This window comes from Poecilia mexicana, unplaced genomic scaffold, assembly GCF_051168715.1.
Source record: "Poecilia mexicana isolate PSO_F unplaced genomic scaffold, ASM5116871v1 scaffold_9, whole genome shotgun sequence".
Lineage (NCBI taxonomy): Eukaryota > Metazoa > Chordata > Actinopteri > Cyprinodontiformes > Poeciliidae > Poecilia > Poecilia mexicana.
In genome coordinates, this window is record NW_028263378.1 from 10125424 (window position 1) to 10152727 (window position 27304).

General features: G+C 38.3%; 1 protein-coding gene and 1 long non-coding RNA gene across 3 annotated transcripts in view; one reads left to right on the forward strand and one right to left on the reverse strand.

Annotated features, from left to right (window-relative positions):
• Nucleotides 1-1607: 1607 nt before the first annotated feature.
• Nucleotides 1608-3016, reverse strand: LOC106911962 (uncharacterized). The gene is made up of 3 exons (XR_015764194.1): nucleotides 2861-3016; nucleotides 2234-2341; nucleotides 1608-2098 (listed from the first exon to the last, which is right to left on the reverse strand). It is a non-coding gene; the product is annotated as an uncharacterized LOC106911962 (long non-coding RNA).
• Nucleotides 3017-6370: 3354 nt separating this feature from the next.
• msh3 (mutS homolog 3 (E. coli)) overlaps nucleotides 6371-27304 on the forward strand; it is a 42249-nt gene continuing 21315 nt past the window's right edge. The window contains exons 1-18 of one of the 2 annotated variants that reach the window (XR_015764261.1): nucleotides 6371-6745; nucleotides 7874-7991; nucleotides 8087-8391; nucleotides 9700-9912; nucleotides 10102-10218; nucleotides 10316-10433; nucleotides 10526-10665; nucleotides 11594-11760; nucleotides 14834-14943; nucleotides 15150-15264; nucleotides 15689-15773; nucleotides 16222-16331; nucleotides 19369-19501; nucleotides 22039-22226; nucleotides 23172-23340; nucleotides 23502-23566; nucleotides 25998-26114; nucleotides 26356-26463. Coding sequence is in view for 1 of the 2 variants with exons in the window: in XM_014974863.2 (XP_014830349.2) it covers nucleotides 6587-6745; nucleotides 7874-7991; nucleotides 8087-8391; nucleotides 9700-9912; nucleotides 10102-10218; nucleotides 10316-10433; nucleotides 10526-10665; nucleotides 11594-11760; nucleotides 14834-14943; nucleotides 15150-15264; nucleotides 15689-15773; nucleotides 16222-16331; nucleotides 19369-19501; nucleotides 22039-22226; nucleotides 23172-23340; nucleotides 23502-23566; nucleotides 25998-26114; nucleotides 26356-26463 (2537 nt within the window). In the remaining variant the exon portion in view is untranslated. The remainder of the gene's footprint in view (nucleotides 6746-7873; nucleotides 7992-8086; nucleotides 8392-9699; nucleotides 9913-10101; nucleotides 10219-10315; nucleotides 10434-10525; nucleotides 10666-11593; nucleotides 11761-14833; nucleotides 14944-15149; nucleotides 15265-15688; nucleotides 15774-16221; nucleotides 16332-19368; nucleotides 19502-22038; nucleotides 22227-23171; nucleotides 23341-23501; nucleotides 23567-25997; nucleotides 26115-26355; nucleotides 26464-27304) is intronic. The other variant, XM_014974863.2, reaches the window with a different exon arrangement.

Genomic DNA, 27304 nt, shown 5'->3' on the forward strand with positions numbered 1-27304 from the left:
CTCCGGGTACTCCGGCTTCCTCCCACAGTCCAAAAACATGACTCAGGTTAATTGTTTTCTCTAAGTTGTCCAGGTGTGAGTGTGTGTGCATGGTTGTTTGTCCTGTCTGTCTCTGGCGACCTGTCCAGGGTGTAGACCGCCTCTTGCCCGAAACGTTCACTGGAGATAGGCACCAGCACCCCTGTCAACCCCACTAGGGTATACAGAGGATGGATGGACCTTTCACTGCTGTGAACAACAGCCTGAGTAAAAGATAGAAAGGAAATTCAGGAAACTGGTTATCTTCTAGGCCTGTATTTTGTATCTTCCTGTCAACTCTGACCAGTATGCTGGCAGCATGATGTCACCACCAGGGCTGGACTGGGACCAAAATATAGCCATAGTATCTTTTTCCATGTCAGCCCATGTTGACTACTTCTGTGATAAGCAGAGGCACAAAACATACCAGAGCAGAGCATATGTGAATGCTGTATTGTTTCAAAAGCACAGCAGCTGACAAGGAAGAGTGTAGCTATGTTGAATATTAAATGCTCTGTCAGTCCTAACAGACTTTCATCCTGGAAGACACCCGTGTCAAAATTCCCATCTTAAAATGAAAGGGGATGTCAAAAAACTCTGCTAGAAATGTCTATGTCTAGAGTGGCCCCAGGAGTGGTGATTGAGGGTTGGGGCTGGTGCACAGCTACCCTTGAAATCTGATATAGCCCCCTGCGTGGTCACCCCCACTAGAGCTACCAATTAGTTTGCTAATATCACACTAAACAGAGATCAGTGTCTTGTCCACACTCCATTTGACAGAAATGCTCCTTTTGTTTTTCTACAAATGGCATTAATATTTTCTTTGTTACTGATCGTTTCACATTTCTGTTTTAAAATGGGACAGTACATAATAATTAACATCTACATGGAAATAGATGAGTTTATAGCCAAGTTTCTAATTTCCAACATTGGCCCCATTGCCAGGTTTATGTTTAACAATAAGAAGAAAAACCAGACAGATTACAGAACTCTTCATAAAAAGATAAAGGGGTAATTAAACAGCTGTTTTCAATTTGAAGTCTATAATAGTTTTAACAATTTTTACCTTAAGTTGATAAGTATGTTGAATAGAGTTAGAATAATAGTGTGAAAGTAGTTATATAAAATTAAGCCAGTGGTTCCCAAACTTTTTCTACTGGGCCCCCCCAGTGGTCTCCAAACACTCCTTAGTTGTGTGGAGGGGTGGGGAGGGGGTTAGAGAGACTTACCCCCCAATCCATCCCCCCAGCACAGCATTCATCGTTGTTTTTGTTTTTTTCATTCATCCATCCCGCGTCCCCCCTGCAATGGCGTGCCCCACAGTTTGGGAACCTCTGAGTTAAGCTATACTAAGCTAAACGAGATAATTGTGTGACTAGAAAAAATAGCTGTTTCTAGCAAATAGCAAAAATAATTAAACAAAACTTCAACCTAATACACATGAGAGATAACTATTGAATAAATTTGCAGCCCCAGAAAGAGCCTGGTATCCTTCATGTTTTATTCTTAATCTTAGAAAATGTAAAAACATAGGAGTTGATCAAGTTATCTTTAAAAATGTCTATATTGAAAAGACCACATAACAGCAATTTATTGACTGAGCATTTGGTTAGTTTATTCTTTCATATCTTACAAATTTTGTTTTATGTTTAAAAGAGACATATGTGTATTACATGATGCATATAAATGCTGCATATCTGTCCTGACTGCATGTTTGCTGTCAACTCAGCATAACTGTTAATAGACAAAACAATAAACCAGAACAGGATCATGATTTCAGAGCCTTAAATAAAGAGCATCATAAGGGCTGAAGACAGGAGCAGCAGGATGACACCGGGTCCAGTTGGTACGGGACCGTTGCCAGTCAGTACAGCACCTTTGACAGTCAGTATGGCACCTTTGTCAGTCACTAAGGTACCGTTACTAAACAGTAAGGCACCTTTCCCAATCAGTATGGGACTGTTGCCAGTCAGTATGGCACCTTTGCCACTCAGTAAGGCGCCGTTGCACAAGTCCCTGTCACAGCACTGTATGGGAGAATTGCATTGTGCCTTTTGCATGCAGCTCTTGATAATCAGTCCTGTAAGAGCAAGAAAACTTCTCAATAGTATTCATAAATATGCTCTATAATGTCCACAAAAAGCTCATACAAGTTAAATCTTTTTGCAAGTGATCAATTCAAGCAGCACAGATTCTCATACATTTAAAAGCTTACCATCTGACTTGACAGAAGCACAACGGTCGTAACCAGCTGGACAAGTTAGAACACCTGTGCAGGTATCGGGTTCAACTGTTCCATATATGTAGCATCTCAATCCAGATGCTAAATGAAGAACCAAAAGAATTAAACATGATTATCAATAACAACAAAAACAAGCTAAGAACTTGACAGATGTGTGTCTTTTATATTAAACATCAAAGCCACTTAAATACAAATTTTCAATTAAATGAAAAGAAAGTCTTAAAGTCTTTAACAGTAAAAACATAAGTAAATTGTTTATACTGTTGAACATGGCATTAAGACAGAGCAGTCCGAACTGTTAATACAGAACTCGGTACATTCAGTACATTTCTACATACATTTTTACAGAAATGAGTAAATCAATCAATTAATCAATCAATAAAAACAAGACTCAAAATTTGGTTTAAATTCTCAAAATACATAAAATCCAGTTCAAATGTTTTATTTGGTAATAATGAGAGCTTTAAACAAATATTTGACTTACAGCTTTGAATCAAGTCATAGAGAAACTCCTAAACTTTAGGAGAAAATCTGAATTGCTTATAAAACCTAATCGTTGTTTTATTTCCCCCTTTTTTGTTAAATTCAAGAAATTCTTACCAACAGAAAAAGTTACAAACAGGACAAGAACTCCGTAAAGCTTCATCATGAACGTAGGCTGTGCGAAGGAAAAACGTTTTCTCTCAGTCCTTTCTTCTTTCTCTTCCTTTTCCTCAGTAAGCCCGCTCCACTGGGACCTGAATATAAAGAGCACTCAAATGACATCATGGCCCTCATAAAAACTCAGCATTACTTTCAGTTCTGACATGTGTTTTTTCAGGATATTGGAGAATCCTAGAATATTGTATTTAGAAAAAGAAACGTAAACATGTCAAAGTCAGTAACTGTATATTAACAGATTTTCATTGCACTGTATTTAGAAACAGTTCAAAGAAATAAAAAAAGACATATTTTTAGTATTCAAATTCAAAAATACTTTATTGATCTCGTCTTGGAAAATAAAACTTTTGCTTATTTACTGGGAAGAAATAAACAAGTGTTATACTTATGGAACTGATAACGGAGGTTTCAGTGAAGATGTTTTTTCTTCTCTTTCAAACCGGAACTCCTTTGAACCAGGTTTGATTTATGGACAGAGGTACAAATTAACTCGAGATGGGAGAAACTGAGAGAGAAATGGGTGTAGGCACCATGTACGTGACTGATAAGACATAAAAGGAGAATTGTATGTGTTAAGTTTCACTTCTTCCTTCTTCTCTCTTGCTTTTCTTTTCTCAGACGGTGATGTCTACTCTGATTTTCTAAAGAAAATGTCTAAAGACAAATGTCCATTTCTCTGATTCTATGCATACCCCTTTATCAAAACGAATAAAGAATTTACCTAAACAATCCCAAAGGAAAACTAAAAGTTGTTGTAGCTCATTAATTCTTCAAATAGTTATTATAGACAGTGATGGCTATTGACAGGAAAGATCTTCTGTAACAGTCTGTATTACAGTGATTTTGAAGAAGCCTCTGACTGAAGACACTCCCCCCGCAGAACTTAAAAGAACACAAAGTTTCCTGTGATTCTGGCACAAACATGCTGCATCAATCATACTACTTTGAATATTGTTTATGCTACACACACTGCTATGTGATGACATTTTATTGTGCGTGCAGCTCTAAAAGTTTTTCTAACATGTCATGTTCTGAACTCTGGATAAAAATAAGCTCAGCATTTAGCTTGTTAGACTTTTTCCTTTTGGCATTGGTAGGATGACTTTTAGATGTTTATGTCAGAAAAATCATGAAGTTCTCTGAAGTTGTATTTCCTCCTTCAAAAGTTTAAAGTTTCTTACTTTAAACTTCTTACTTTAAGTTTTCCAAGACTTTAGACTTTAAAAGTTTAAAGTACTGTAACTTGGAAAGTTGCGATAAACTACTTAAATTATTTTACTGTCCAGATCAGACAGTAAAAAACCTTACTGTCTCATGTGGTAAGAACATATAAAAATTGTCAAGGTTAACAGGTTAATTTTTACTATATGTAACCTTGTCTGCTGTGCAGGTTAATGTTAAAGTTCTGCCAGATTAGAATTACACTGGTGAGTCAAACTGACTTCCTTTCTAGTTTTTAGAGTCGAAGATTATGTGGAGAAAAACTTTAATACAAAAAGCCATTTTTATATTTCAAAATAAAAGTGTAATATGTTCAGCTGAGATTGCATATTACTTTAAAAAATCTAATATTACAGCAGATAGTCCACTTAAACTGATGGCCCTCCTTTTTTTTAACAGCCAAAACCAGAAATTGTTTCAAATTGATATCCAGTTTTGAAAGTTGGAGATATTATTGCTGTGACAGAGGAGAAGAGAAACATTTCAGTTAAAATTTTGTTAAAGTACACAGTTGTGATAATATAAGTACAAAAGAAAAGAGTTTATACAATCAATAATAATGTTAATTTGTTGGAACAAATTGTAAGAACTAATGACTTATTAAATGGTCCATTTTCTTTATTTGAACTAAATAATGTTCATAGGAAATAAAAGAAAGATAATATTTCTTGTATTATGGTTATTGAGCTTAGTAATTCAACTAAAAAGGTTTTCCTGAAATTATATAATAAGACCTGGGAAATAGTTTTTTTTTTAACCTACGGCATGGAAAGAAGCAATCATAGTTCCAAACCTAAAATCAGGTAAAGAGTGGTCAAACCAGCAAGTTATAGACATATTGCATTAAATTCACATATAACTACTTTGTTAAAAAGAGGGGATATTTATCAACATTTCAAAGTGGACTTAGAAAAGGTAGAAGCAGTATGGATCCTGTTCTACATTTAGAACATGAAATCAGAAAAAGGGCAAGTTAGTAAGGAGAGTGTGGTGGCTATCTTTTTTCATATGGAGGAAGCGGATATGGAAGGAAGGTTTTAAATAACATTTAAAAAGGTGGGAATTAGTGGAGTCATTGTTTTATTGGATAAAATGTTTTTTACAAGATAGACCAGTACAAGTAAGAATAGTGCAACATTTTTCAGAAAGATTTTTGGTTGAAAATCTTTCTGAAAAGATTTTCAGAAAGAAAATCTTTTCGCTTTACTTCCTTAGGGAAGTGGTTTGACGTGGAATGGGGTTTTCTTTATTTGCTGATGATGGAACAATCTGGAAGAGGGGTAAAAACTTAAATTTTATTGTTAAAAATATACAAGAAGCAATTAATAAAATGGAAGATTGGTCCTTTAAGTGGAGATTTAAAAAATATAGACAAAACTAAGAGTTTATTTATTTATTTATTTATTCATTTATTTTTTACAAAGGAAGTGTGAAAATCTAAAATTGCAAATATATAATCATGATTTAAGTTTAAGCCATTTAAGTTTTTGGGTTTATGGCTGGATGAACACGTTACTTGGAAAATTCATATTCAAAAAGTAGTGGAAAAGTGTAAGAGAGTTTTAAATGTAATGAGGTGTTTGGTGGGGAGTGAGTGGGATACTGAGAGAAAAACATTGAAAGCAATACACGGGTTTAGTACGGTCTGTATTTGATTATGGCAGCATAGCCATCATACATGTCAGGAAATTTTAAAACCCTGGGAAAAAGAAAAAAAGAAATGAATCGTTTCATGCATGAATTATGATCCTTTGTGTCAGGATTTTTTTCCAAAATGTTTTTTGATTTTCTTAAGGCATAAAAAAAGGTAGGAAAAAAAATTAGTAAAAAGTTTTTTTTTTATTTTTTTTTAGGTGATCAATTGTAAGTTTCTCCAAATTCAAAGTTATTTGAAAAATATATCAGTAGTATTGTTCTTTAGGGGTTATCTGATGTCACAATATTTTTTTTACCTGCAAGAGTCGTCTACAGTAGAAGAAGGGACCGGGTCGGTTGGCATGCTTTTATTATCTGTCGGCCATATTGGATTTAACAAAAATAATTTCTTGCATTTGCAGCTGATGGCCAGTAGTTGATAGTGTATTTTATGATGCATTGGTGTAGAAAGGCAGAAAAATTATATCCAAATTACGTTTTAGCAAACTTACAGTTAAATACACAAGATATTTTAAATAATCTTTTCAATTCTGAATATTTTTGTTCTTTACTGAAATACCTCAAGAAGACAAAATTGATAGGATACAGAGTTTATACGTAGCATACACACTCCACTCCAGTAGATGACGGTAATGCACATCAATACGTTGCGGCGTCATTTTACGCGCCTGGGTGACGTCAGCTCCTGCGCCGCTATGTTTTGAAAAGCCGGTGGAGCTTCAACTACTTCGTTATGACCGGTTTTATGCAGGTTTTTAAAACATTTCGGTTAAAAAAAGAAATGTAAACATGCCAAAGTCTGTGAAGAAGCCCTGCACTACTCAGACCTCCATCAGCAGGTACTTTGGAGGACTGAGCAGCAGTAGCAGCAGCAGCAGCAGCAGCAGCAGCAGACCTCAGTGTGGGATTAAACCAAATCCTGCAGAGCATCGGCTCTCAAGAGGAAAGGTGAGGTCTGCTACTTAACTCATTTCATATCCGACATGTCATCTGTGGTTTGCTTTATGCAACTCTTCCAGAATTTAGTTCCTCGGAAAGTATAATGCCACATGAAGAAAGGTTTTTAAACCACAGCTCTTAATTCATGGGGATTTTGTGACCTCTGCTCTATCAGCACTCAGTCATTGGAGTCCTCCACTATTATGGGTTGAAAAAAGTCACAGCTAAAAGAATCATGTATTGAAATATTGCTGTGTCCAGTTATATTAATTGGACGTTGAGAGGAAGGAAGAAGTGTGATGGACAAAGATGCAAGTGCAATAGGTGTAATTGAACCTTTATTGGAGGACTTTGAATCACAGTCCACAGAAACCTTGATGTTTGAATATTGTATTTTATTCAGACATCAAGGTAACAGAGTCTGGAGGAAGAGTGGAGAGTAATCAAAGTTGCTTCAGGTACTGGTTGAGGTTTTCACAGTGTGAAATTTAGGGTGCCATGTCATCTTCAGAGCAGCCATTTGCAGGAACTTTTAAAATATTTCATGTTTCGCTGACAAGCTTTATGGAGTTGCTGATTTAATTTTCCAACAAAACTTGGCATCTGTCCACATTGCTAAGGGAATACTACCTGCTGGTGTTACTCTCCTTTTATTGATAAGCAAACTGTACTGACCTGTAGCCCAAGCAGAATGTCATAGACACCAGACTCAACAGTGCAGATGAGCTGAAGGCAACCTGGATTAATGAATGAATGGATAAATTTATTAATCGAAACCTCAGCAAAGCCACAGACTGCTTGCCTCCATGCACTGATTCACCAATTCATGCAAAAAGGGACCCAGCCAAGTACTGAAGGCTCATACTTTACAGTAGAATAATATACATTTCCACATATTTCCGCTGTTTCTTATTGGTTTTAGGTAAAGTTATACTTTTGTGATAAATCACATTTAGGGCTTTAATTAGCTGTTAAACATTATCATCAAAATTATAATAAAAAACAATCACTTTAAATATTTCACTGTTTATACAAATCAAAATTTTTGAGTTTCTTGAATTAAATATTGACTTTAATTAACTTTTTAGGTACACACTAATTTATTGTACCTGTGATTATTTGGCTCCTGTACTTTAGTTGAAACTTTCCTCTGGTGATGAAGATGGGTTGCCATCAAAACGAACCAAACTGGCTGTGAAGGGCCAACAGGTGGAAGACGTGCAGTGTGAGCCCGGACCTTCTCAGAGTGTTAAAGGTGAACACAAGCTTATCATCTAATTTCATTTCTTCTAAAAATATTTCCTTTACTGTTTGAAAACTAAATATTCTTGGTTTGTTTCTTCTCCCTAGAGGCAAAGCCGACATTGAGCCGAGGAGGAGGAGGAGGAGGACGAGGAGGTCTCTGCTCCTCCACTTTGGAGAAGCTGAAAGGTTTCTCCTGCATGATGGCTGATCCGTTTCTCCGGGCCATCGAGGACGAAACAAAGATGGATGACCGCAGCGGCAAAAGCTCTAATATGAGGAGTTCTGTTTCGCCTAGTTTTGTGGATTCTCATCAGCAAATCAGCAAGACACTGCCTGGGACAGAGAAGGAGCGGGATTATGAAACACAGAATCATGACGAAGAGGATCCAGAGCTGGCTGTCACTAATCTGGTATGTTAAACAAATTCTTCTCTATGTGAAAAAGACATGAGAACATATTTAAACCTCAAAGGTTGGTAGTTTAAGCCCTGAATATAATATTTAGCTGCTTTCTATAAATGTTCTGACTAGGGCCTCTGACCTCTACCTCTTTCAGATGGGGTCAAGTAAAGCCAGGCAAATAATGATTAAGTTTACTCTTCACATAAACTCTGAAAAGATCAAAGGACACAAAGACTTGCCTTTTACAAAACGAGAGAAGTGTGTCAGACTGTTTAGGCTAACTCCAACGAGAGCTTGCAAACCTTCGGTATTCATTCTCCTCAAAGCACAGGCGTGCCGTCATAGTGATAATTCAACAGCACAGGCAAGTGCAGGAAATGCATTCCATATATGGCAGCTGCAAAGAGAGGCGTTTTGCACAGGATGTCACAGTTCAGCTATCTTTGTAAACGGCTGCGAAAGCGTCTGCACATTGTCTGGAAACTTCTTTAACAGGAAAACACCTGCAGAGAAAAAAACACAGCAGATATAGCAGTGAATAAATGGTAAAAAGTATCAACATTTCCATCAATGGCATTACTGCAACTCTCTCTGTGCTGACACCTGATGCAGTGAGAATCCATTCAACAAGCTGAATATGTTACTCATAAGCAGGGAGTGTATTCTTTATGTTTGGATTAAACCTGGCTATAAATATTTCATAGTAAACAGTGCTAAGATTTACTAAGATTGGACACATACTATAGTCATGATGATTAAATACTTTTTGTCACTTTGATCAACTTTGTTTTCTCTGTGCTTTTTTGATCTGAGCTGGTAATTCTTAGAATAATTTGCCACCTCCATTGATAAACTGCAAACCTATACAGTCTGAATACAGTTTAAACAGTTTGCTCAGAAGGTACAAATGTTTCTTTTTTCACTTCCTTTTATTGGTTTACTTTGTCCTTATTCCCTTTACCTGCTGTTTATTTTTCTTGTCATGTGTCCAGTCTTGGCATTTCGGGCATACCATATACAGACGCTGGTTCCCAACACATGACAGAGCAGATTTGCTCCTAAAAAGGATATTTGAAGTTTGTGTCATAATTGCATGATTGACTTTATGTTATTTTATTGGGATATTCATCATTGATGGGAACCTGGAGCAGTGAAGGAGTCAGTGAATCATTTACTTTAATTGCCACTCAATTAAATTTTACTGAGCAATACAATCTTTTTTTAATGCACCGCTGTTCGAAGAGCTTAACTTCAAACTTGAGCACTGCTAACAAACTAAAAATAACCACATTTGAGCATATTTTCTTCCCCCTGCAGGGATTTTGCTTGTCTAAGATCACAAAGTCAGGAGGAAGGGAGGGAGGCAAGGTTGCAGAGTCTCCATCAGACTCCAGCGCCCCCTGCAGACGCTCCAGAAGCACTTACACCCCCCTGGAGCAGCAGGTCATGGAGCTGAAACAGCAGCATAAGGACGTGCTGTTGGCAGTGGAGTGTGGCTACAAATACAGGTTCTTTGGAGAAGATGCAGAGGTAAAAACCCGAGTATGCTTAAATAATCAGATGTAATCGTAGCTCCAGTGTATCTGCTACTTTGCAAAAGAAAGTATTCTCATTGAAACTACACACTTCTCATTTCCTAGTACCCCGGGGGAGGAGAGAAAACATCTTTGCTCCAGATTTAGACCAAATAATCATTTAGAAACTTTTGCATTTGAACAGATTGCTGCCAAAGAGCTGAACATAACTTGTCACCTGGATCATAACTTCATGACGTGCAGCATCCCGACTCACCGCCTGTTTGTTCACGTCAGGCGCCTGGTGTCTCATGGACACAAGGTAGCAGATGATTGCTAGATTCTGATTCTCTTCTTCCCCCTTCCACTCCGTTAGCAGAGACAGATATCGTCTCGTCACTTCTGTCTGTCATTTTTAGGTTGGCGTTGTGAAGCAGACAGAAACGTCTGCGCTGAAGGCGTCAGGGACCAACAGAAACGCTCTGTTCAGCCGTCAGCTCAGCGCCTTGTACACCAAGTCCACTCTGGTGGGAGAGGGTATCCTTACAGGCATTTTCTTCTGTCCTTACATGCCCCTAAAGTAGCTTTTTTTTAATCCCTTGATGTCCTTGACGAGGTATTATTTCCAGACGTAAACCCGGTCTGCAGAGTGGCAGACGTGGAGGAGGGGGGCTGTGCTGACGTGGTGTCGGACCCTCCTGACAGCTTCCTGCTGTGCATCAGTGAGAACTGGGACAAAGTGAAGAAGCAGCTCTCCGTGGGGGTGGTGGTGAGTCTGATAAACATAAACTGCAGCTGAAACCAAGCAACATGGTGTGCATTTCAACAATATGAAGCACATCGAATCTGAATTTATATGGAATCTAGAAGTTTTTAAGTAATTCCTGAAGGAAATGGTATTTTCAGCCAGATAAACTATGAGAAGATCTGTGGTTATTTGTCGACAGGTTTGAGAGAGTCTGGCTGCCTCATGTTGGAAATATTTTCCAATTAAAGAAGTTCGATAGCCAATTACATCTCCTCCTCTGTATAAGTGAGATATTTTCATAACAAATTCATCTATTAAAACTTATATGAAAGTGTTGGTCAATGGTGACGTTTTATATTGGAGTCTTTCTTGGCAGATGTCATTGGTATTTGATCAAAATGAACAATGATGCATCCACAGGTTTATGACTTTTTTTGTTTGTGTTATATTCAATCCATAACAGAGTATTAGGGCCATCATGGATTAAAATGAAAAATGGATACATTTCAGCCAAAAACGTCTTTAATATTCTCTGATGTCAAAATATAATAAATTGGCAAGAAAAAACTTTTTTTTTCCTTTATTAAAGGCATACATTTCTGATATGAGAACTAAAATATTCTCTGACGTGAGAAATTTGTAAGAAAAAAAATCCTGAATTTGTAAGAGAAAAATCTCTTATAGAAATATTTTACACATGTTTTGTCTGGATTAAGGAATAAAGTCATTTACCCTCTTGTCATAAATATTAAAGACAATATTTAAAAATTCCAATTTCAACTTTGATTGAACTGGAAGGAGAGTCATTTTTATCCATATTTAAAAATATGGCTGACTTTATTTGTAAAGTCAGCCATCTAATATGAACTGAGTGATCAAACTACCTCTTTACCCTCTAATCTTTTGTTTTCTCCTTTTTCTGTCCCTGTGCTTGTGTCTTGTGCATCAGGCCGTCCAGCCCAGCACTGGAGACGTGTTCCTGGACTGTTTCCCTGATGGTCCGTCCCGCTCCGAGCTGGAGGGCCGTATCCTGAGGATAAACCCAGTGGAGGTTCTGGTGCCTTCGGACCTTTCGGATCAAACCTCCAAACTGCTGCTCAGTATCGCTAATGCCAGGTAATCTGATGTCACGCCACAAGGGGGCGACGTGTCTTCATTTTCCTCTGCAGAGCTTATCTCTGCTTCGATAGAACTGAGTGTGTCTGAGTTTGGTTCACTTGATTCTGAGGGGTTGTGTTTAGATTTCCCCAGGCAGGCAGGCATGCAGCCCTGCTGAGCGGAGCACTTTGGGCTTAGTGTGGCAGAGGAAATCGATGCAGGCGCACTGAGCGGTTATGAGGTGGGGTCTTCAGCACGCAGGTTCTCACCACGAGGCTCAGCGGGTCCACAAGATTCATTTAGTATTTAAGGTTGTGGATGGGTTTTGCTCAAACTGGAAACTTCACAGTTTAGTTTGTGAAGGTTTTTGGCTCAAAGTAAATAAAAGTTTGATTTGGAAGGATAATCATGTCACACTTTATGAGTTTCAAAAACACTGTTTAAACAAAGTTATTAGAAAAAAATACTGTTATGATTAATTTTCCAAATGCTGGTCACACTTAATGTATGATTATAAAATTGATCAAAGGAGTTTATTGAGATAATTTATATTAGTTGCTTCTATAACTTTAATGTGTAAATTGGACAAAAAAAGCTTTATTTCCGTATGATTGACAATTGGCTGTTTTTTTAAAACTCCTTTTAGTCAGAAAGAAATAAGCAAACAATCTTTTTCCTTATGTATGTTCAGAACTGACCTGTAAAAATATTTATTTTTTCCCCATAGTTACACAAACAGCATTGATTATTGCATTGGCAAACATTATTAACTAATAATAAAAAGTTTTTGAGGTTTTGGGATTATTATCATTTTGTTTTTTTTAACATATTTTTCATTCTTTTTAACGGTAATTGGGGGCAGGATAACTTTGGGTTCTTTTCCAGCCCACTACTCTTACTGTAAATAATAAAAGTAATAAAATGTGTTTTGTCTACATTCCTGCATTTTATTGTTACTAAAATAGCTGATATTTCGTATTTCTCAGTCATTCCTCATAGAGGACTGTTGTGTTTCTCACTGTGCTTCAGTATGATGCAGTCACTGATCGGAGAAAGAAAGAAACGTTTCATCTTGCTTGATACAGGAGATTTCTTGCTCCAGTCATTTTCTGACTTGATCAACACAAAATCTCCTTTCTCCAATTTTACAATCGATTTATGTCTTTGGTTTCGCAAGAGGGAGAAAACACAACTTCTTTTTAACATCAGGAAGATCTAGTTTCAACTGTGAGATCAAAAAGACAAAGAACTGAGATTTATGTCTGTCTGACTGACGACACGGCCAGCACCGCTGACGTTGAGCTGCTTTGTTGTGCCGTCCTTCATGTTCACATCGGCGCCATTGACGTCCTCTGTAGCCCAGCCATGACCGTGAAATCCTGAGGAAATGAGACAAGAGAAAGAGAGGGAGTGAGGAGCGTTTGATTACAAGCTGAGAGTTGGATAAACAGGAGAAATGTCTGCCTCATTCTGCGTCTCTTCCCTTCAAAAACGATTTGGAGCAAATTTATTATCCTCTCTTGCACAATCCTTGCAGGTATTTTCTTTCTTTTTTCAATTTTCAATCAGTCTCATTGATAATCACTGCTCCTCGGGGAGCTACCAATCAGAACCAAACTCCTCTTTGGCCTCTTGTGTCTCAGATAAGTCTATGACACGTCCGTAGCAAACGGAGCTTAATGACAAAATTTTCTTGCTGATTATTTTCTCACTGTTTTAATGACTGAACCTGAGAGAAATGATACATTGTGCATCAGTAATTCAGAGATAAATGTTTCAATGAGTGCCGGTAATGAGGCTCCTCTAAAGGAGCAGCCCAGGAGAGCGTCTGAATCGAGGGGTTTTTGTGGCTGCTGACGTCAGCCTGTCGGTGCTTCTGTCTCTGGGGTGGGCAGACGAGACGGGACCCCTGGCAACGGACTCGTGTCCATGGAGTGGCTGGTAATGAGTCCCTCAGAGGTTGATTGTGACAACTGGGTGTGGTGTTGGTGGCTTTACTCGTGCAGACGGAGAGGGAGTTTGCATTTACCTGGAGGTTTAAGGTGGGGAATATGAAATGTTAAGATTAAATGCAAACATCCCGGAATAGATTCACTCCAGCTCACACAAATTCACCAAAAAACAAACTCGACTGCTCAGAGTATGTTTTTTTTTTTTTTTTAGGGGGGGGGGTTATTTTTCACCCTGCAGGAATGGCGCTTAGGTTTTATGGACAGTTAAAATATTAAAGAGATACTATTAGATGTATGAACTGACAGCCTGTTGAATTTATGTCAAATCCCTATTTTACCTAAATGTTTCTAATACTTTTATATTTTGTATTTTATGGTTTTAGCTCAAAGTATCAACCGTACCAAAACTGATTCTGTTTTTGTTCTTTCATTTCTTTTTGTATAAACCTGAACCAGGATCAGCCTTAGCTGTCTCAGTATTTTAAGTCGGGCTCAGCTTAATGCAGTCCTCACCACGCTCAGGCCCCATCAGGGTTTTGCAGAAATGCTCCTACAACACCAACCCTGGATCAATAAGTGCTTCAGTCGCAGTTCTTGTAAATCTCGTAATGTGGTGCAACTGACTGGCTCAGTGATTAATTGCCCCAGTCTAATTTCAAGCACAATGTGGGATCTATTGATTGCTTTTATATAATCTGAGCTCCTGGACGGACCATTTGCTGAACTGAAATATGATGATTGTGTGTTTGCGCATGGGTGCTGGAAAACGGAAGACCGAAAGTGCTTCAGCGCTGCGAAGAGAGCCATGGCAACAACACGGCAGACAAAGCAACAGAGTCCTTGAGAGGTGCAACGCCGAGAGAGTGGATGGAGCAACAGGGAGATACGATGGTGCACCAGGGAGACGCAGAGGAGAATGTGGCTTTATGGCTGTGACTGAGGCTGTTGCGTCTCCATAGAGTCTGCTTGAACACAATATGCAGCTGCATCTGTATTTTTCTCGAATAGAAAACTGGTTACATGTGAGGTATCCACGTTCAAACAGAGTGACGAGCAACACTGTTGTTTATCGCTGGATCGATACTAACACATGGTCGTTATAATAAATGAAGGTTATTGCTGTTGTTGTTCCCCTCCAGTGCTCAGACTGATGACCGAATCAGAGTTGAGAGGAGGGACAGCGCTGAATTTGAGTTCACCTCTGCAATGAACGCAGTCGTCAAGTTCTACTGTCACACCCCGGAGAAAGGTGGATTTTTATGTTGCGTCATTTTGTTCCGCTTAGAGCTTTTACTCTGAACGCATTTTTTTTCCCCTGTTTGGTTCCTGCTATTTATACCATGACAGCCACTCAGCGGTAACACTGGATGTGTCTGACAAGGACTGAGCTATGACTCACGGCTGGGCTTTAGTGTTAAAAATCCAAACATGACTGCGTGTTTTGTTTTCCTCCAGACTCGCGCTCTCTGTCGAGCGTGGCCTCCTTCGACAGCCCGGTCATCTGCTGCCTGGGGCCGCTCATCCAGTACCTCCAAGAATTCAATCTGGAGAGGGTTCTTAGAAACAAAAGGTGCACGACACAGATGCATCCTGCAAGATTAATGTTGGGAATCCTGGGAGAGATTATTGAGATAATTACTGTAATTCTTCCATATAGAGATAATAATTTAAAAATTTCTTTGGGTACAGCATTTACAAGAAAATGTAGCTTTTTTTTCTTTGTTGAACATTACTGTAATGAATCTTTGCTATGTTTAAAATAACCAGGAACATGTAACTGACAGCCTGACACTTGTATTTATTATTACAAACATACAATTTGAGATTTACCTGCAACCTTTGAAATCAGAGAATAAACGCTTTCTTATATATGCCATTCGTTTCTTGTTGGGCTTGTGACAGTTTCTGTCATCTCATCTACAAAACTAAGCATTAAAATTGTTCTAACAAGGGGAGGTAAGTGGTGTTTAAATAAGATTTTTCATTTTGTGCAGCTCATTTCGGCATCTGTCCAGCGAATCAGGGGGGATGAAGCTGAGTGCTGCCACTCTCAGGAACCTGGAAATCCTCAATAATCAGGTACATGCTCCTTTCATTTAGCTGTCTTGGTCAATTTTTAAGGAAAATAAGATTGTACATGTGGAGTTAATGCATGATTCATACTACGCTATGAAATATTTTAAGGTCACTCTTTGTATTTGCCTCGAACCGAAGCCTGTGCTGCAGGACATAATGCACTTTGTGCGGCTTTGGAAGATTTACACGCTGCGCTGCCAAACACTTTGGCTCCGTGTCATCAGCTCAAAATGTGACACTTGAGCATCTCGGCCTTCATGTATTTGTTAAATCATATGTTGTTATTGCTGCCTAATGCGTCTGGAGCGTTGTGCTCTGCATGTCAGCCGTGATGATTTACTCCCTGTCATTTCCATTTCAATAATTTTTATGTTCTTATCCTAAAGTGCTTTGCTGCTTGATGGTGCAAAGGTGAATTGAGTTTTTTTTTTTTTTTTCCTTTGATTCATAGACAGATGGGAGCGTGAGGGGAAGTCTGTTGTGGGTGTTGGACCACGTTCGCACTCCGTTTGGACGGAGACTGCTGAGGAAGTGGGTCAGCCAGCCGCTCACAGAGCCGCAGTGAGTACACGTCACCTTTGACCCCCCAGCTTCATTCTCACTCACTGGGTTCTCAGTCAGCCTGCACAATATCAGTAAAATATGCGACAATTATTGCTAAATGCCATAATAAGAATATGATTATTGAATTATCTGCATCATTTTACTTCTTTTTTGTATTTTGTGATTTTTTTTAAATTTTTTAATTTTTTATCTGTGAAAGGAGCCATATAAATAAAATGTACTTACTTACTCCAAAGCAAGAGATTGATAGGTACAAGTCTGTCTGCAAGCTCATCTTTAAAAAGTCTTGAATCCATGTATCTAAAAATAAGACCTTAGAATGTCTTCGATTCATTTAAATAATTGTAAGTTGGCCTTAAATACTTTAATCACAGGTCTTAAATGTTGTCTTTGAAGGACTGCTTAGTCATGTATATTCAGTATTTTATTGTCTTGTGGGACTTATCTGTCAGTTTGAGTCTCCCCTTGCTTGCATTTTGCAAAAACACACACCATCATGGGTAAGTGTAAATCTAACACAAGCTTGCTGGATGAAGTTTGTACATTTCTTTTGAGATGCAGGTCTTAGATGCCCTTCAGAATGGTTTTAAAAAGCCTTAAATTTGAGTTGTTGAAACCCGCAGAAACGCGGAGGGAGCCAGAAATACCTTCTACTGGAAAAACCAAACCAGTGACAGACTAATGGTGTTAAATAATGTCACCACCAGTTGACGTGAGAGAACCGACTGGGAGAAAACAAGAAACTCTGCTGCTTTCCAGGTCCTTGATATCCACTTTGTTTTCTGATATGGATCATTAAGTAAAATGTCAGGAAAACAAAGTTTGAGAATGAAAAATGTTATTGTCCTATTTTCATCATTATGACCTCCATAAATGATCTCCAAGAAGAACTCCTATATTTCTTGTTGCTTTAGTCTTGTTTGTGAATGAAACTGTGCAACATCCACAACAAATAACTCAGGTTAACAATACATACAATACAAAGACCATAATGTTAATGTGCATTGATTCCTCTACTGGTTACAGCAGAAGAAAGAAAGCATGTAAAGTTTTAGAGTCAGCTGCTTAACAAAAAAAAAACAGGGTTTTTCAGTCTAATTCTGTTTTCCATACAGTCAAATTGTTAGTAATTTCTGTCTCTGAGGGCAGCCCTCTTTTCTTTCTGCACAGGGATTATGGTTGTGGATTGGGCACCGCTTTTCAGATTAAACGGATAACATTTCTGCAGAATTTAGACATGAATCTAATCCTGATTACACGCAGGCGGATTAATTCCTCGACATGCTGCACATCAGCAAAAGGCACGGATGTTCTGGCCCAAAGCGAGACGATGCACCATGACTTTTCGTTCTGAGTATGATGTTCAGGTCACAACTTCTCTAAATCTGCTCCAATCTGCTTGTTTGAGGCTTTTTAATGGCCATACTCAGATGAACTCTCTGTGCTCTTCAGTGAATTGTTTTAATGGAGTTAAATCGATTCTTTCATGTGTTTTTACAATGATTTTTTTGTTTTATTCTGGAGTGAATGTCTTAATGTCTTCCCTGTCTGCAAAACCTCAGATCGTTTAAAGATGAACAGCTTTCCAGAAGTGGATCGAACGTGAAGAGAAAGACAGAAAAGCTGAAAATAATATTCTTTTTAGTGAAATTGTGTCATTTATGTTAACTATAATAAAGTAAAAGCCATCTAAAACTATCACCATTTGTCACTTTGAACGCTTGTACAGGAGTGTAATTTTAGGATTGCGTTGGTGTTGCAGTCAAATAAATTCTCCCATCAAAAGGTGACACAACCAGAAATATTAACATTCATTTACATTTTTGAGATCTTACTTTTTTCTCTTACCACATCTTCTAAAAAAAAAAAAAAAAGTGGAGTTACTGGAGCGAGACAACCACATGGAGCTTGATGACTAATTTGCTTTTTAAATAATTTAACCTTTTATTAAGAACTGAGAACAAAATTAAACCAACTACCCACTCAACAGAGTCTGACTGTTCAACTTTACCACTTTTAAAACCAAATTAATTGCCCACTTACAATTATTATTACTAACTAGATCTCATATCGTCTGACAGATATTTTGCTCCATCTTTTACTTACTCAGGCTTCCTGTGTTTTTCTTGTTCACATTTTGTGACGTTTCAGTCACAAATCTTAATGTGTTTCATTCTCAATAAGATTCAGGGTCCAGACTTTGACTGGGCCATTCTAACAGATACATATGTTTTGATCTAAACATTGTTGCTACTGCTGCTCTGGTTTAAGGTCACAGTTTTATATCATAATTTATTTGTTAATTACCATTGAAAAAAAAGACTTCTTTTTTTTAACCTAAATGAATATGAAACCTGAGAGGTTTGGTTTGAGACAATAAAACATTTCCTTAAACTGTTTTTTTGAAAATGTGCATTTTTACATTTCAAGCCAACAAAGTCAAGATTGGGGATTAATTAGATTTTTTTTAATTGATTGACAGCACATAAACTCACAATAGAACACATTAAAGTTTGTGTGACAAAATGTGATAAAGTTCAATGGATATTAGTGACTCTGCAAGACGTTTAACTGTAAGAATCAGCTCGGTTTCTCTCCTGCTTCCTGCCTGCTTTGCAGAGCTCTCACCTCAGAGTTTTTCCAGTTATGTGAATAAAACTCAGCCTGAGAATTTCCTGCAGTCTGCCACATGTGTGAAACGGAAACTGTGGGCAGAATCTGCAGTATAATTGCTTGGACCTTTTTCTGAGGTGTTTATGTGACAAAATATGAAAAACTGTAGGAAGTCAGGAGGTTGTTTGGCACTTAAACGCAGCACTGTAGCTGCAATCAGCTGGGTTGCAATAATTCATAAAGAATCCAATCAGCGGCAATCATTTCAATCAGAAAGGATTCCGCTTTTCTAAGAACACATATCTTTTGCTCCTTGCGAAGCTCGACTGTTTCGATAGCTTTAACTCCTCGCCTTTCAGCCCGTCTTTGTAATTCACACCTCTTTTCTTTCCTCCCGTCTCCTCCTTCCTCTCGCCTGCAGGTGTATAGCAGAAAGACAGGATGCTGTGCAGGAAATGATGGAGTCAGACTCGATAACTCTGAACTCCATCAGATCTCTGCTGTCACATTTGCCTGATCTGGAGAGAGGCATCTGCAGCATATATCATGGAAAGGTAATCAAAAACACTTAGGTGCATATTTTATTTAACTGTGTGCTACAAAGCTTTGTCATCCAGAGATGGTTTAAAAAGTACCTGAAAATATGGTCTGACCCTCTCAAAGACAAAAAACAATTTTCTTCTTTTTCCTCTCATCTCCATTGTTCTGTCTTTTTAATGGCAGACTTGATCAACAGGAGGGAGCAGTCACCTCACTGTCGCTTCCCTGATTGTCTAACAGAACCTCATTTCCCACCAGACCCGTCTAAGAAGTGCCACATGCTTTTCTTCTGTCTCCATATGCGCATTTGTGTGTGTTTGTCCGTGAGGCGGCACACATGTATTGCTTCGTGCTCATCTTTCTGTCTCCTTCATTTGGGGTTAAAAGAAAACGATCTGATGTCTTCAAACGTGGACACACAGCGAGCACACGGAGCCGGGCCTTAATTGTCATGTTGCCCATCTGCAGATAAATGGGTCTGTGTGTAATGGCCTGTGTCTCAATGGCTCCATTGACATAATGGCAGGCAGGGCATGCCTGTGGTCTTCTGCTGCTCTCTGTTTGTTTTTCATAAAAGTGCAACGTGGGGGCTGCAGACGTGGGGCAGCATTGAAACCGCAGCGAAGCCTTTAGTACCAAAACCCCCGGCGGAGTGACCGTTATTGATGTGAGGCTTCGGACTAGTTGTAATAATATTGGATATACGCTCTCTCGTCAGAGCCATTCCCAGGGAAAAGATTGATTTGTGCTTTATATTAACTTAATTTAATTGCTACGGCAATAATGTTGATGGTAGAAAACAGTTGGCTGCTGTTTTTTTAAGGTTGACTGATTTTATATTTCTCATCATGTGGATTGCTGGAACCGTTTGCCTTTAAACACAATTTAAAGCCTTTATTTTTCAATTTTTGAATGAAAGTTTTGACACATGAAGGTGCAATATTTTTAATCTTTCACAGGAACAGACTGATGCAAAAGACTTAAGTGTGGCTGTACATTACTGACGATAAGTGGGATTAATTCATATTTTTCTCATTACTCTTTCTTTTCCACCATCATCAAGATCATGGCACCGGTCAGGTTTGGGCAAAACGACTGAAAGTCCATCCAACAAGACAAATTCAATGGAAACCAAATGTTTTACACTAAAAGACAGAACTTTTTTTTTTTTCAATCACTGTCTGACATTAAATATTGGTCAGAAATGTTGCAGGTGGAACTCTAATCTATGATTTCATGTGTTCTTACAATATTTGTTTTTGTTGTGTACTATCTGCTAGAAATGGGTTTTATTTATTTTACTGTAATATTGTAAAAGCTGGCAGGCTGTGGTTTATTATGTCACATTCAGCTCATGTAATCTTTCTATTTTTATAGTAACACACCATTCCATGCCAAAAAAAACCCTGAATAAATCACACATTCTGCATTTTTTGTTACTCTTAAATCTTTTAGGTCAGGGGTGTCAAAGTCAAATGGACGGAGGGCCAAATAAAAAATTTAGCTACAAGCCGAGGGCCGGACTGATCGAATGTTCATTGAAATTTTTTTAAATGACGCATATAGTCTAGTGAACCTAATTGAACCTACTGAAAACCTAACAAGTATATTCCAATATGATCAGATAAATAAAGCAATATTTTCTTATGGCTCTGTCAGTAATCTTTAATTTTCAACAGACACAACTGAAATATTTTTAAAATATAATTGGATTGAAATACAATAAAATAAAGTGCAAAAATCTATTAATCCACATATGTCAGAGTCAAGGCATTTAGATGTGTCGCCGGCGAATTACGGTACTGCAAATTTAGATGTGTCGCCGGCGACACATCTAAATTTGCAGTACCGTAATTCCGCCACACGTAGCGCTAAGTGGAAAAATTCCAACGGTTTCTGAAAGGGGAGACGTTGCACTTTCCAGCAAGTATCGGGTTAATACGGTAACTTCGCAGCTGCAGCTGCAGAGAATGTAATTAATCCGGGGGGCACTCGTTTAATAGACGGCATATTTCGGCAATAACTTGGTGGATATTGAAAGTTCCGGTTGTTATGGATACATGGGTAAGTACATCATCTCACAGAACATTTAAAGAACTACTTACAGTTCAAATAACGAAGATATTTTTTTTCAGACGGGGTGCCGGCTTGCTGCGGTCTGCGGGCCGGTTCTAATAATAAATCAAGATCATCCCAGGGGCCGCAAAAAACCTTCTCGCGGGCCGGATGTGGCCCGCGGGCCTTGACTCTGACATATGTGTTTTAGGTCATAGTGGGGCTTGCTGTGTTGCACGTTGAGATTGTTTATCCTACTTCATATAGTCAGGCAGGTTCTATTTAATAATGTTTTTCTAACAGGTCTGTCTGTGGCTCACCTTTACTCCTTGTGAAAAAGTGTTTACTCTGGATTTCTTCTTCTGATACTGGAATTAGTTTGATGATTCAAAACATGTCATTGTGATAAAAAAGCAAAAACAGAAGAAATCTTTATCACAACGTACGACACCACTAAGCTGGTTGTTTTGCTGCCGTTTTCCTCCATGTGTTGCAGTCTTCCACACAGGAGTTTTTCCTCATCTGCAGCAGTCTTTCTCGCCTTGGGCTGGAACTGCAGGCTCTACTCCCAGCTGTCCAGGCGCAGATCCACTCCTCGCTGCTCCGGAGCCTCTTATTGGACACTCCTGACCTGCTGGCTCCGGCCCATGGCTTCCTCAAGGTGCTCAATGAGAAAGCAGCAAAGTAAGTTGAACCTAAGGACAAGAAAACGGGTTTTTATCGAGGAGAAACTGTTTGACTGACTTTTAAATATTCTTCAAAATCACTCAAGACAAATAAGATTATCTCTATTTATCCATCAAAGCATGTTTTGATGGATAAAGGAGTGAACAAATCTTTTTCTATTGCTTGTTGTGTTTATAAACCAAACAAGAGGTTTTTTTTTTGTTTTAATTCATGTAGTATAAAAAAAATATAATGTTTTTTTTAATCCATCCTAATAAAAAAACTGATTTCAGATCTCTGCATATATTTTTTTTTTTTTATCGACATAAATGTTACTTATACCCTCAGATCTTTTACACATTTTGATCATTTGACATTTTTGTTGACTTCAGGTGTTCAGTATAATAGAAATCAGAAGTTTACATACAGTGAATAAAAAAACATATTCTTTTTAACTGCCTGAAATTAAATCAGACCAAATTTCTCTTAGGTCAGTTACAATTTCCGAAGTTATTTCTTTTTGCTAAATACAATACAATACAATGATGAGAGAAAAGAATATGTGAGAGATTTATTTAGGAGCGTCTTCAAAATCAGACGTTTATATCTGTTTAGAGGGAAAGCCCAGAAGGTGACGGCTGGGCCGGACTCCCTGCTTATGATGACATCCACAATAAAACTCCTGAAATCATGTAATCCCTTTTTTTTTCCTTCCCAAAAGTATCAAATGCCATGTGCCCAACCATTTGAACACTTTCTGAAGGTGCTGCTTGAAGCTGATGCTCCGCACTGTTTCTGACAGCTGGCATCGAGTGCCGCAGTTAAAGGCATCAGAGTGTTATATATTGACACAAGGATGTTTCTTTTTCTTGTTGTGGTTCAGATTGTCAAACTGTGAACTCAAAGATTGGCAGAGTGAGGTGTTACCAGCAGCTGTCACCTTTAAATTGGCTGTTTCTGCAGGTCGGGGAATAAGACGGAGCTCTTCTCAGATTTGTCTGGCTTCCCGACGCTGCAGGAAAGGATGAACCAAATCCAGTCTGTCCTCGCTGAAATTCAAGCCCACCGCAAAGAGGTCCGGTTGGTGCTGAAGGCCCCCGCCCTCGATTACGTCACAGTTTCTGGACAGGAGGTGTGTGAGTCTGGGAGAGGGGGGACGGTGGGAGGAGGTCAGCTGGCTATTTGGGTCGAAGTCCCAGCTGTTTGTGTTTGTCTGATTTGAGCAAAGCTGACGCATTATTTTGCCTGTTTTCTCTGCTCTGATTTATCACCCTCCTTCTCTTCTGCTTTCAGTTTCTGATTGAGGTGAAGAACTCGTTGTCAACAATCGTTCCACCTGACTGGGTCAACATCAGCAGGTCAGCTCACTTACCAGTGAAACAAACAATCAAACACTTTTTACAGGTTTTCCTTTAGTTTTTCCATTTTAAAATTCCCGACCTAGATTCTTGAGTCTCTAGATTATTTTAATTTATTTCTATTCTGGACTAAACCCTGGAAATAGTTGTACTTAGACCACTTTGGCCTAGATCAAGATCAAATTCAAATCCTTTAAAACACACTTTGCAATTTTATTGTAGGTTTTAATGAATATTAAAAACAGCAGAGAAGTATTGATGTTGATTTGGGATATAATCTAGAGCTATATAAGGAACTGAGACGAAAAGAAGAAGATGAAAAATTTAGCTTGTTTGATCTTGAAACAATTAAAATTTAAGGATTCATTAAGAATGATAATCTTTTTGAAACATGCCAAATAAAAGACTTTCAACTTAAGACTTTATTGAGCCCAGAGGGAAAGTCGTATTGTTATTCTAAAGTATACCAAATAAATGCAAAAAAGAACATTGGTTTTACAACAGTTTTGTTTTTAGTCTTGCGGTAAGTGCTCTAAAAATAATATCCCAGTTCAAACATTTTCCAATGCCCTATTGTCTTCATATTTTCCATTGTTATCAGACAAAGCTAAACACTGAAGCACTGGACTGGCACATCTTCTGGGATTCTTTGTAATTATCAGATAGATACAAACATTTATGTTGAAATAAAATATGTATTAGATTATTCAAACCCATAATCTGATAGTTAGGAGGACCTAAGCAGATCCGACTCCTTTCTGAGAAACACATGTTGTCATGTCGTCTGAAAAGGGAATTAAAAACAAACAAGGAAACAAGCAAATAAATAACCAAAGTTAGTGATTTATTTTTAACATATTGGTATTGATGCCATAAGTAAAACTGGACCGATATTAAAAACCAATATTTACAACAACAGAAAATCATTCGAGGCAACAAAATAACTCTAAACGGGAAATTTGACTGGAATTAAAGCAACTAAATAACAGATAAAGTTATGCAGTCATCTAGAAATCAGGAGCCTGACATCCAATATTGCTGTGACAGTCAGATTCTTGATTACTGTGTGTGTTTGCATAAATAAACATTTTTGCACTAGCGTTGCTGTTCAGATGGTTCTCGGGAATGGTTTACTGAGCATCCAGAGGCGAGCTGTTTGCAAACCTCCTCTCAGCATCAATTCGTTTCACCCACACAGCCGCACCTTGAATCATCACGTTTTGCTGCAGGAAAAGTTGGTTGTTGTTGAACTCTTTTCTTTTCCTCGTGAGGCGACTGGATTCCCGAAAGGTTTGCAAGATAGCAACCAGAAAAAAGGAATCCATGCGTCTCCGCTACTGGCCTTATCTCTGTGTTTGTTGAAATCGATGTCTTTGCTTGCTGATGTTCCGTATTTACACTCTGAACATCAGCTCAATATCAGCTGGGTGGAGAGTAAATGCTCATTGTTGTTGCTGCAGTTTCTTCTCTGGAACCTGAAGATTATCTACGTTCTAGCCCTTTCTTTTTCTAACAAAAATGGTCAGTTTTAAAATTTTGCCACAAATGCTGGCAGTGTTTTGTGAAAATTTTAATAGTCTTTATGTTGTTTTATTTTGTTGGAAAATTATGACATAGACTAGCACTGACTTGCTCATAATTATGAATTGAAAGGAAAAGAACTGAAAAAGGTTGCTCTGCATTTCTATTCAACCCCCTTTACTCTGAAACCTGTAAATAAAACCCACTGCAGTCATCAGCATACTGAAAATTTTAAAGGTTAAAATTGATAGTTAAGAACTAGAGTTTGGTATTAAGTAGTTACGTTCACTTAATTACATTTACTATCATTTAGTAACTTTCTGGAAAAATGCACTTGTGGTGTTTTTCCTAAACTACTTTTTACTTAAGTAGCTTTATTATGAAGTATCGTTACTCTTATTTGAGTGAAATTTTTGGATACTCCCGGTGAGTAACTTCACTGAATGAAGAAAAAACATGTTTTTACCAAAAAAAGACAGATAAATATTTACAGTTTTCATTAAAGTTTAATAAGTTTTACATCGGGAGAAACTGATTTGGAAAAATTATTTTGTTATTTTGTAGTTATGTTATATTAATCATTTTTATTGAGGTCTTTGAAATACCAACATTTTTACATAAGCTTTTATTTTGATATAATTTCTAAATATTGAATGATTACTGAAGTAAACTTTTTACCAAATACTCTTTTAGTCCTACTTGAGTAATTTCTTGGAAAACTTTTTTTTTTTTTTTTTTTTACTTGAGTAAAAATATGTCAAAGTAGTGCTACACTTGTAGTACAATTTTTGGGTATCCTACCCACCTCTGCTAAGAACACACACGGTAAAAAGCTCTGCGGTATCAAGATCCAGTTGTTTTATTCCTGAAGAAGGGCTTTAATGCTTGTTCTCCTCCTCTTCCTCTGCAGCACAAAGACTGTCAGCAGGTATCACTCTCCTCTCCTGGTTGAACGCTACAAGAAGCTGCAGCAGCTCCGAGAGCAGCTGCTGCTCGACTGCCAGAGGGAGTGGACCCGATTTCTGGAGTACGACAGAGGCAACTCCACACACACACACACACAGTTCTTATCAGGAATTCATATAAAAAACTGTTAAAACTCATAACAAGTCTGCGGTTCAGAGGTATGCGTCCACAGCTCTCTGCCTGCCAGAATTGGTCTGTTTAAGTCAAGCACCCTGTCAGAGCCGTCTGCTCTGAAACCTGTATTCACTAAGCTTAATTTACACTTGAAAATCATTTTTTCCTCTCTCTTTCTCTCTCTGTAGTCAGTTTGGGGAGCACTACCACACCATGAAAAGAGCTATTAGTCACCTAGCAACCACGGACTGCCTCCTTTCATTGGCTGAGGTGGCCAAACAAGGGAATTATTGCAGGTGATTTCCTCTTATGCTCAGCATAAATATTGATGCATGTGCCGGAGCATATATTTTGTGTGTGTGTTGGGGTATTGTTAATACTTCTCTGTGTGGATACGTGTGTGTATGAGTGTGTGTGTGTGGTGGTGGGGAGGGGGGTTGTCCTCTGTCGTGTCCTATAGACTCCGACAGGCTGTATGTGGGTGTATGCACCGGGCTGAGCACTGTGCTCTGCCAGAACACCAACATCTCTCCCACTCACTCACACACAACCATCTTTATAGTGTCTATTTCTGCACGTTAGATTTCAGCTTTTTCCTCCATCCACATCGTAGCACTGAATGCGTCCTTTCATGCAGCTTCCTTTTAACCTCAGCTCACTTAAAATTTCTCACTTTGGCTGTTTTAAATGTTGCATTCAGCTGTAAAAGCTGAAAGCCTGTGCTTGAAGAGTTCTGGAGCAGGAAAAGAAAGATGCATCTGCAAGCCTGTCAAAGAGGATTGAGCCTCATGGGTGGGGAAAAGGAAGACGTCTCATGAGACAACCCAACTTTCACAGAGCATAAAGCTCTTACTTCACCGCTCCGTCTGTGTTTTGACCCTGGGCTATGGTTATAAGATCCTGACCAGAACATCCTGCATTCAAGTGGCTGAAATGAACTTTCTGTGTATGGTGGCTGAAATAAGCCTTAGGCTATGTTCACACAGAACTATGCGCACAAATCCAATTTTTTGCCTCGTCATTCACGCTACTTATTGAAACCGACTACTGTAGTGTGAACGGTTTGTGTCCCCAAACCTGACGTCACTCAGAGATGCAATGTTTAAGGAAGCAATAATGATGGAGCTGTTTATATAT